General features: G+C 34.0%; 1 protein-coding gene across 1 annotated transcript in view; it reads left to right on the plus strand.

Moving 5' to 3' along the window:
• The window catches only part of LOC111088097 (relaxin receptor 2-like), a 54,983-nt gene extending 51,849 nt beyond the window's left edge, over positions 1-3,134 (plus strand). The window contains exon 19 of the mRNA XM_022397054.1: positions 1,110-3,134. Coding sequence (XP_022252762.1) covers positions 1,110-1,238 — 129 coding nt within the window. The 3' untranslated portion in view covers positions 1,239-3,134. The remainder of the gene's footprint in view (positions 1-1,109) is intronic.
• Positions 3,135-12,089: the final 8,955 nt, after the last annotated feature.

Here is a 12,089-nt window from a genome sequence, read left to right on the forward strand (position 1 = left end):
TGAAATGAGCAATCACAGGTGCGGTCAGTATTAGGCCATTTATCTTGACAAGCTTATCGAATATGTCGCGAACCCAATGTACACGTTCTGCCATGTCAGCAGTAGCTCCAGGGCTCGTATTTGAAGGAACGCCCCACTGTATAAATATATCCTGATCTTTCCAATAAAGTCCGGTTAATGTTCTGTAAAAGACGTGGAGAATCACTTAGTAACCTACAAAAAATAATCTAGAAAACGACATTAATAACTATATTTAAATTCACATAGTGATTTTTTACTAGATCCCATAAGGAAAATAATAACACAATATATACAACTTGACGTACATTCATCAAGCATGTACCATTTTCTGCTCTGTCGTGAATGTTTTTTGTCCTTACCCAATGAACTTTGTGCATCAAACTGTTTCATTTCAAAATTCCAACATCTAAAAGGCCATGACATCTTGTTATAAAATAAACTCCACCTTTTCGATTGCTCTTACTCCGTGTTAGCAAAATTTCAATTTTCTTAACCTTTTTACGGGACATAGTATTTTTCGTTAATGGAATAATGCCTCATTTTTTTCTTTTTCGACGAAATAAGCATTATCCAATATTTTTCTATTAATTTGGCGTCAAAAAAGTAGTTTTTAAAACTTAAAAAAAATTTCATATTTTCACCTAAAAGCCAAGGCTATAGCCCATGTTTTTGCTCAAATTTTGAAAAAAAAATTATTTTTCTTCATATTTCAACACAAAGATGGTATTAAATATTTCTCAATTTTCTCTCTTAAAAACTCATGTAAGATATTTTAGGTAATAGTGGATATAAATTAATATCTATTGCGACGATATATACATTTATCTTCAAAACAGAAGTAACAGATGAAGGATTTCAAAATTTTTTCTACACTTTATGAATATTGTATTAATGCATGACACAATCAAATTGACTGTGATAAAATTCGAAAAGAAAATTTACTTAAAAACCCATACTGTAAAATAAATCTTGTTCACTTTATAACTTACACTTTCCAACGGAGGGATTCTACTGAATTCTGTCGATTAATTTTAGGCTTTATTTGTGATAGGGCTATCATTCTCTTTAAGTCTTTCTTTTGGTTTCAGAATGATCATTGCTATAACAGCAAATCCTCAGTCACTTCAGCCTCTCGGCGTCATAGCACTGAAGAAAGACATCCTCCTGCGTCTTCCAAGGTCAGAAGAGAATGCTTGCAAGCTGTTGATAAGGTGTAGATACACCAGCATAAAGGAATCACATCTGTACATTTTGTAGATTCTCAGAAGTGTGAGAATGTCATACTCTTTATCTGTTTTAGAAGTTTCAAAATTAGATGTATCGGCGCTCGAATCATCTTTATCATCTTTACATTCAATGTCGTCTATGTTTTTCAAAGAAATATAAGTGAAATTCAATGAGATTATTTATAACAAGTCATTATTAATAAGACATAGCCATGAATTCTTAGAGTGTAATTTTGAGTGAATTATGACATAGAACTACATTTTACTTAGTTCACAATAATAATTACTACTTTGTTAGTAGTCTTCTTCTAGACTCAATTAAATAATTAACTTTAAAAGACGAGTCAGCAGCTGAAATAATCTGATTAATAAATAGTCTTATTCTTCTGGATAGCAAAACCAGCTTTAAATTAAGACAACGTTTATTAGGCCATTAAAAAACTAAAAGGACAGTTACGTCACTCTCACAGGACATTTTTGAATAGGATTAGCATTATGACTTTATAACACTTCATAAAGGTTGAGGCATAAAATAGACATTTATATCAGCTTTTTAAAAAATGCCAAAATAGCTGTTATGGTTTTGAAAATATCTTAATTGCATTTCCAACTATATGCTGCGGATAAACCAACACTATACATGCTTACTGGTACAAAATAATAGTACAGTTTAAAAATTGCAGTTTATAGACATAACTTAACTACTGAAAGGTGTTCTAAACCTGAGGATGTTTTAATAAAAACACAACTTTTCTCCTTGCCACTCAATGGGTGTAAAGCTCTCAGAAATGAAGTGTGGCTCTAAAAACAGTTTAATTTTACGAGATTTACATCTTCCTTAGTATAATAAACTTGTCAGTATTAATGTGTAACAGTGTATCTATAAACGCAAGTTGTGATTCATGTTGAGGTTCAACAGTAAAGATGACGTTTTGTACCGGGGAACTAAACAAACAGAGCTCTGAAAAAAGAATCTTATGAAACTAATTACAATACTGTAATGACGTTTCTACGAAACAACAGTTAAAGGAATTACCTTGTCTCGTAGGAACGTATAAAACATTATCGAAAAATGAATTGCTCTAAATTCGTTAAGTACATCGTCCATGTTATACGATTTTAAACTCCCATGTTTAAGGAATTTGTGTTTGATCCTCTTTCTGATTTCAAAAGTGAACACTTAGTTGTACAGTCTTATCAAACGGACGTCTGCTATATGTTCAATCTATATCCAATAGAAATTAAATGGAGAAGATGTTTGATCACAGACAAAGGATGGCGGAAATATTACGTGACCAAGCATCTAGTCAATGAGTTGCTGTAGTTTTGTCACTATTAGGTTCTTACTTCTGAGACTCACCACATCTAATGATTGTATGATCAAATACTAACTAGTTTACCAAGGCAAGTAGAATTGCTGTATTTATTAATATTCAAAAGTTTTCCAGTATTAAAGTTCGAATTATTTGTGTGTGTATGAGTATATGAAAATAATAAGTTATTTCTATGTAACTAGTTATAGGTTAGCTATTTAAGAAGAACCGTATATAAAGAACATATTCTGTCAAACTTGAACTTCATATTTATCACATATTCTTTCTACTTCCAGTTTTCATAGATGTAACGTATGTTAAACCAATATATATAATTCTACATCATTATTATGATGTGTTGCTAGGTTACACATTTTGTTATAGTAGAATGGGTGGTATGTTTTGTTTTATCACACAACTACACAATGAGCCATATGATCGCTTTTTCACCGCATGGAATCGACCCCGGATTTTAGCGATGTAAATCTGTGAACTTACAGCTGAGCTCGTCGCGGGTTAGAAAATTTCTAGTTTTTTATTTCATTTCATTTTTATTTCATTGACGCTCCCTTTATTCGTTTCTATGTTGTTTTTCTTAGGAAACCAAAGGTTTTCTCTTTTTAGAAACAAGTAAAATGTGATTTTATTTAAAATTATAAATTAAACTTGTTAATAAAGAGGAAAATATGAAGGCGAAAATAAATACATCAAGGGAAAAAATTCCTATTCTAATATTGATCTTTGTTTAAACTTTAAAATTAGTTGGGGTAAAAACTGGAATAAAGTACAGTTTCATAGGTGCATAAATTAAATTTCCTATCAGGAATAATAATATATTTATTTGACTAGTCAAATGAAGCAGTAATTTCTATTAAAGTTTTAACCACAGGGAATAAATATTTTGTAACACTTCATGTGTGATTGAATAAAAGGAATGAAAACTTTTTGAAATCAATGTTTGATTGTGATAACTATTAGTACATTCAAAATCCAGGCATTATGTGGTGCTGTCACGTACAATATCTGTCATCATATGATACTAGTAATAAACTACCTTATAACACCAAGTTTGTTATCTTTCTTCTTTACTTAGGCACTCAACGTTTCGATTTACAAGTTATTCAGGAGCGATCCACTAAACACAAACAATATCTGACAGCACAACGCTTCTTTTGGTTGAAATACTAAATTGTAATCTAAACACAAATAATATCTGACAGCACAACGCTTCTTTTGGTTGAAATACTAAATTCTAATCTAAACACAAATAATATCTGGCAGCACAACGCTTCTTTTGGTAGAAATACTAAATTCTAATTTAAACACAAATAATATCTGACAGCACAACGCTTCTTTTCGTTGCATTAGTAAATTATAATGGAATCTATAACGTGCGTTTCTCATAGGTACAGAAACTTAATTTTCAATCAGAAACTTCTGATTGGACACACTCTGTCAAGTGTAAGCAACCTGAATAGCACCATAGAAGGTATTTTGAAAAGTCGTGTTTAGAGAATGTAGTGTTTAATCCTGTAATGATAAGTTCTTACGCCGCCACTTTTTAACGATATATATGTACAGAAGCTGTCACCTACTCATCAGTCACTAAGAGGTACTTGTATTGTACAGATGTCTCGTCAATCAAACATTCGCAGGACGTGAGGCTACATAAACTTTTATTTACCTGAAATACACAAAACACGTAACAAGCAAATATTTTCCTCTCTCAAGTCTAATTAAATTTTCAGACTGAGTGAGACTGTCTTCCAGCCGTAAGTCTCGCTCTTGCCCTTTCTCTTCTGCTCTTCGTGACCTTCCTAAATTATCCCCAGGCCTCCAGTCTTTGCGATATCAGCAGTTTCCATGATTATTGTTTACCCTTCTTTGGTGTCACCTTAAGGCTCACTGAGTGATCATTTAGTAGTGAACTTACTTTCACCTCATGAAATTCCTTGCTACACCGAATAACGTTGAAAGCTTCACCAGATCAGAAATGTACATTCTTAAAGTTTCGTAACCGATAAAACCTTATAAATAAATATAAATAAAATATTAAATTATATACTGATTATGCTAACACGGTACAGACAGATTTATCGCCTATAATTAAATTTTAGTCACACGTTTCCAATTTCTGAGGAATTAAAAGATGAGGGAATATAAAGATAACAAGAAGAAAACTTATGGAAAGGAATCATTGCTGATTCTGATTTAAATCCTGTTTTCGTTCACTTCAGTCTCAGTTCTAAGGTTCACGCTAGGCAGTATCTTCTCTCCTCCTTGGGTTACTTTGTCAGTTTCAAAAGATACACCTATCGTTGTTGGATAAGTTTCATCTCTGAACGTGACAGGGCATCTGCATTGGTATTTTATATTCTCTTTTATACGAAATGTTTTGGACATAACACTGCAATAGTAATACCTAATGATGTAAGCAGTCATTTTTCTGCTTAGCATAATTTATCCCCTTCAGGGAATTGTGATCAGGTTGTACAGAGATTCGCTATAATCTTTTATATATATTCCTTGTCTAACTGGGCTAAAGCAGCCCCTATTCCCCAAGCACTTTCATCAACTTGCAGACAATAGGATCAGGGCTATGTAGAATTGGATTCAAGCAAATTGCACTTTTAAGCATTTCGACACTCTTCTGTCCATTCAACCATTTTTGGTTTATTTTTCCTTCACATATCTATCGAAGTGCCTGCTATTTTTGAAAAATTGGTCATAAACATTCTCTACCAGGCTCAAGAAAGCCCTTACATCAATGTTTATAACTGTATAGCTAGCGTTTTAGATAGCAATGACTCTTGCTATCTAATTTCCTAAGTAGGATGCTTTAGACCTACCAAAATGACACTTTTCTAGCTTAACCTTTAAACTTTCCTGTCTAGGTTTATCTAGAATGTACTAGAATGTTCGATGAGTTTCTCCCAGATTTCACTGAATACAGCTATATCATCTATATAAGCTCTTTCATACTACTGCACATCCCTTATTGTTTCATTTATAAGCCTTTAAAAGGTTGCCAGAGTATCCTTTAGTCCAAAAGGCATTACATTAAATTCATACAATCCATTTCGGTACAGAAGACAGTCTTGGCCTTGTTCCTTTCTACTAAATGTATTTGCTTTTGGTCAGACCCATGGATGTAAAGAAACTGGTCTTGTCATTTATGTCAGTTATGCATTCACAGTTGACATAGGATAGGCATCTCCTATGGTCTGTTCACTGAACTGTCTTAGGTAACACATAGTCTAATCTTGTTCTCACCTTTTAGGACAAATAAAGTTAATGCCCAATGGCCCTGAGACTTATGGATTATTCCAGCTTCTAACATTTTTGATAGCTGATGCTGTACTTGGTCTTTCAATTCATCTGGTATCTTTTATGCTCTCTGTGCAATTGGAGTTCCATCACTTAATGGATTCTCATGTGTTATACTGGTAGTTGAGTCTGGTTGATCACAAACAAACATTCTGATAGTCCTTTAATACCTGCCATAGAGTATGCATCTGCTTTTTGGTAAGACACTTACCAATACTCGGTTTTACTTCATTACTCCCTTCTTCGGGAACATCCCACAATATTGTGATTAAGATGTATGTCCCGTTGAGTCACTTTCCCATACTACATATTCTTTCACAATAGCTTATATGGCACCGAACCTGTTTCTGCCATTACATGCCCGCCTCCACAGTGTAGTTCACAAGAGACAAGTGCCTTAACTGTGTAAGGGCCATGTCACTTAGCATGAAGTTTGTTGAATATAGATGACAGTAATACTAGAATCTTTTGTTCTGCTGTCAGTTCAATTTGGCGAGAATGTTTATATCGCACTACCTCTTTTGGTTAGCCTGGGCTGTAGATACATTGCCTTGAACCAATTCCATCATACTAGTCATTCGTTTCCGTAACTTACGCCAGTGTTCATCCACTGTGGTAAGAGCTAATTCTTTCGTGCTTCTACCTTCCCAACACTTTTAAGTATTTTCTTTAGTCATCTCACTCGTCTGCGAAATATCAGCTCAAATGAGCTAAACCTTGTGGTAACATTGGGTACTTCTCTGTAAGCAACCAGCAAGAATGGGAGTATTATGTACTGTGCCTTCAGAGTATGATTCATTCAACTTTTTCATTACCCTCTGGAAAGTAAACACTCAAAACTGGTGTCAGTACCTAGTTTGTGACTTAGCTGTTGCATCATTTGGGCAGTAAAGCATATTAGCTTTTGACACCCATAGCATCAAAATGTCTGCAAAAGTGCATCGGTCACACAGATTGCACCCCTTGTTGACAGAGCTACTGCTTCAGGATAACAGGTAGCATTGTCTGTAACCACCAAAATTAATCTATGACCTTTTCTCAATCAGGGATCAAGAGGTTCTACAATATACATTGATATTTCCTAAAAGTCTGCTAATCACTAAGACAGGTTGTAGTAATGCTTTATTTAAGTTTTGCTTTTGGTAGTTTTGCACATAATTTAATATAATGCATTACATTCTTTGTGATATTTGGTCATGTAAAAGGCTGCTTAGTTTAAGACCTTGTCATTTTAATTCCACATAGGACCAGACATTGGTCTCTTATTTGTAAAATACATCACTTGCTATCTGTTGAACTCTCAGTAACATACTCTGCCTCAGTACCCCTTATATACATCATCCTTCTATATATACTAATCCCTGGATAATAACGAACCTGCCACTTCATCTCTTTTTGGCTGTAGTCCACCATTGTTCAAGATTAGAGTCCTTTTCTTGATCATTCTTAAATTTCTTGTTTCCTGTCACCAAACTATGTAATATTTAACTGTCTTTTTGTTCCCATTTCCAAGTACTTGGATGTTCTCATGTCTGATTTCTGGGCTATTATCCTTATGGACTGACTTGAAAAATTAGCCTTTTTTAACCATTGTATCAAACCCTTTCTCTTTACACTCATGTCTAATTCTATTTTAAATATTAGTCGACGATTCTTTTTCCTTTTTTTTCTTTCTAGAGCTTGTATCCTTGTCAACGCAAATATACTATTTTCATGTCTTACAGATTTTTCAGTCTCCCATAAATTAGATTTCACTTCTGAATTCTGTTTGAATCTATCAATGGGTCATTTAACCTGCTGGATTGGACAAACAAATTTGTCTCTAAAATCATGTTGATGCCTAATGGTAAATGGCTCTTAGTTACCTTGACCTCAATCGTTTTTGGTTTGTGTGCTTCTTTTAGGCCTAAGGTTTTATCTCCTATCTCAATCTTTATTTTATGGAGGGTCCAAACAATATCATTCAGTGTCTAAATCTGAACTATCTTATCAATGAGCTGGTTTGTTCCAACCATACTTTCATGGACAACACTTGCATAGTTGCCTGTATCTCTGAATCTTACCATTCATCAAAATGGGCCAACAAAATTTACTGAAACATTATTCCATATTCATCATTGCAAAATACATCGCCAAACTAGTAGTAGTGGTTTTACCTTCTGGTGTGATGCTTCACCAGTTTGCACTGTCTATGCCATATCTGTATTCCAGTTCTCTGCACTGATACCTCAAGTGGCCATATTCATTACAATTAAAACACTGTATCCTAGTAATCCTAGCATGGTTTCTCGTATTATTCTAACTGTTGGGTAAGTTCTTTCCTTATGTCCTGCACTTGAAAGCCTTCTCTCGACATTGCTAGTCCTAGCATTTTAGCACTATTCCACATGTTTTCACGCTTGCTATGCTCTTGAAAGTCGACTTTTCCGGTGGTACCATTATTCCATACCTGAAAGGAAGTTCCTTGCTTAAAATATAGCCATACATTAGCCTAACGAATTCCTTGTTGTCCCATGCTTATCAATCTTTAATCCAAACTTTTATGTTCCCGGGAATAGTTTCTTCATTTGTTCCTGAATAAGCAAATCTTTCAGTACTTCAAAATCATTTACTTTTTCTCCCCGTTATCCAAAGTTTAGCATAACCATTCAGTTTTCCTCCATTCAACGTAAGTTCTTATCTTGCTAGCGTCATTCATTATGGAATCTTATCCTATATGCTTCTGATGTTAATTTGAAATTACTTAAAATCACATCTTTTGCTTCATTAGAATCTTGGTTTAAGTGTAATATGGCATATGCATCTATAACCTGTACACTTAACACTGAAGCAGGACATTTGCTTTCTCTGTCCAAGTGGCACTGTGTATATGACATCAATTCTCAAATGTTCTTAGATACGTTTTCACACCATTACTTGAAATCCTTTTTTCAACTCTGAGAGTCCACGTTCTTCGTTCTCACTCATTACCTCTGACACTCGCCCTGCATTGTCCTGCCTAATCTAATCGACATTTGTTTGAGTTATTAACACCTGAAGTTGCATTGCTTACCTTTCTTTACCAGCTATCACGTTCACTCAGTGGTCATTCAATACTGTGCTTACTTTCACCCCATACAACTCCTTCATGCACTGAATGACCTTGTAAACTTCACCTTGTTGTCTTTCTTCATTAGCTATCAGGGCTACTTTTTAAATGCTTTATACTGGAACTACTACATTTCTGCCCACAATTTATATCTAATTGACCTTTAGCTCGACCAGTTACTTATATGTTATACTCATATGGGTTACTTGATTCTTGTTCATTGGGTTCGTCGGAACTTTCTCCTCTCTGAGGGCCTCCAAACACCACAATAACATCTTCTTGCACTCTATCAAACAGTGTTTACTAGTACTTGTTTATCTAATCCCAAATTATTGCTAATATTATTTTTTCTACAGAGTGTTTTTAATTATTCTACTTTATTACTTCACGACTTACTTGCAAACAAGTGACCCCATGAGGTTCTATAACACAATGTATTAACTTTAACATGACAGAATAATTATTCTAAACTGTCAAGTGCAGCCTTATTCCGTTCTAATATAGATATGCTTGTTTCACTTTTTTCTATGCTCTCTCTGTCTTTACCGAAACTTTTATATCTTAATCTAATAGCTCAGATGTTTAACATTCAGATTAATAGTTATCTTGGGTAAGGCATAACAATTCACATATTATGCCTCAATTAGATAATCAATAAAACTGTTAAATTCTCTTAACAATAGTAACACTGAAATATGTCTGTTTAATTCCACAGTCCTGCAAGCTCTTTGGCAAGCATTTTCCAACTTGGTTTACTATCACATCTTTACCATAATCATGCACAAATAACCAAATTATTCGTTAATTACATAACCAGTATACATTTCATTATTTAACTTTGAGATATTAGCATAAACACTTATATGAAACTTATTATGTTACAATGATCAACTAGTTGTTTAAATGTATGTAAATACGGTTCACTCTACTTGTAATAACACATAAAACGTAAAATTGTCGCTTTATTGTTCAAGCAAAATAACACTACACCAACTTACCTTTACGTGCATAACCCAAAGTCAAACAAATCTCGTATCCAATGCAATCATCTTCTTAACTATAACAACTTCGACATAACTAGTAATTATTTTAATGCTTTTTCCACTTTACTAAATAGCCACCTCTTGATAGAGAAATTAAATGCCTGGGAATTAAATCTCTAATTTCACTGTATTGCTTATTACCTTTATCGTGGTTTAAATGATCTTATTAATTAGTTAGCTGTAATTAATTGTTCTATTCTCGAGATCTCCAACTTCTCACCAGTCCATCAATGTTTGGTATCGATAATTTCTAAATGGATCCCACCGCTTCCACCATATAATTATATAATCTTACATTGCCAACATTTAACGATATGTGTACCAGACCTGTCACCTACTCACCAGTCACTAAGAGGTACTTGTTTTGTACAGACATCTTGTCAATCAAACATTCGCTGGACATGAGACTACATAAACTTTTATTTACCTGAAATACACAAAACACGTAACAAGCAATTGTTTTTTCCTATCTCAAATTTAATTAAACTTTCAGACTGAGTGAGACTATCTTCCAGCTGTAAGTCTCGCTCTCACCCTTTCTTCCGCTCTTCGTGACCTTCCTAGATTAACCCCAAATTGCTGTCGTCCCCAGCCCTCCAATCACCGCGATCTCCCTGTTTCCATGAGGGTAGTTGATTCTCGTTTCCCCTACTTTGGTGTCACCATAAAGTTCATTGAGTGGTCATTTAGTAGTGTACTTACACTCATCCAATTAAAGTCCTTCGTATATTGAATAACCCTGTAAACTTCATCAGGTCGCAAATTTACATTCTTAAAGTTTCATAAACGATAGAACCTTATAAGAAATAGTATAAAGAAAATATTGAAATACATACTGATTATATTGAAGCGGTACAAACATATTCATCGCCCATAAGTGAATTTTCGTCACAGTATAGTCTTATCAAAAGGAAGTCTGATATATATGTAGAAACTACAATGAATAGAAATTACGTGGGAGACACAAGACTGAATGGCATCATGTGGAACTGCCATGAAAGATTGGGTATTATGTGGTACTGTCATGCAAGTATTAAGGTTATCTGCACTCTATACTCCTCTTGGCATCATATAACGTCGTCATGTAGAATATGTGGTACCGTCATGCAAGATCTAGCATCATATTGTACCATCATGTAGAATGTGTAGTATTGTTTTACAAGATCTGATATCTTATGATGCTGCCATTTACAATAATTCGGGGTGAATTATATGATAGGGTGTATGGAATTTAGAAAGTCTAGAGATTTGATTAAAGAAGGAAGGCCATGGTTCCATAGTCCAAACACGTCATTGATATATCTAAGCCAAACATTAGAGCCAGTGTTGACATATTAACGCCATGATTAGTTCAAAAATGATCTGCAATGTGCTTCTCTCCTGTTGTTGTTTAAAAAGAAAGTCAATACGTTCTCCTATCCAAAGTTCGTGTGATGGCAGATGTTACATGTAAGGTTGTAAAAAACGTTGGAAGGTTTGTGCTTATTTGAAGTTAAGCAGAGGTTATTCAGAGCTTATGAAAAATTCAAGCTAATTTCAATCTTGCTCCGAAATGAAGGTTTATTTTGAGATAAGTTAATTAAATATTTCAATCCATTCACGTTATCAATAATTCAAGAAAAGATATTTGATTCTTGATTGGGAGTAAAAGTAAAGATCATTTCATTTTTAAAAACGTGAAGTCAGAGTATTCAGGTATCGTGATGAATTAGTTCATTATGTTGTGATCTTTCTTCTTAAACCTTCTACAAATAAGAAACAGTATCACTTTATTTTTCTTCGAATTACCTATCATAATAAAGGCACATTGTTGAGAAATTTTTCAAGATCTAGATTTGTTATCTTACGCCTTTTAATGAAGATGGGAACATTGACAGGAAAAAAGATTTGAACGAAGAAGTTTCGTAAAAACCGCGAACGGCAATGTGATGTAAAATTACTCATGCTAGAAATGTTCATAAAAGTGACCCGAAAAACGGCTCTAACTCGGTAACCCGTAGTCCGATGAAATTTCGTAAAGAGCGCAAACGGTAGTGTGAATGATTTTTGACTGAGAAAACAAACAAACAAA

This window comes from Limulus polyphemus, unplaced genomic scaffold, assembly GCF_000517525.1.
Source record: "Limulus polyphemus unplaced genomic scaffold, Limulus_polyphemus-2.1.2 Scaffold3115, whole genome shotgun sequence".
Classification (NCBI taxonomy): Eukaryota; Metazoa; Arthropoda; class Merostomata; order Xiphosura; family Limulidae; genus Limulus; species Limulus polyphemus.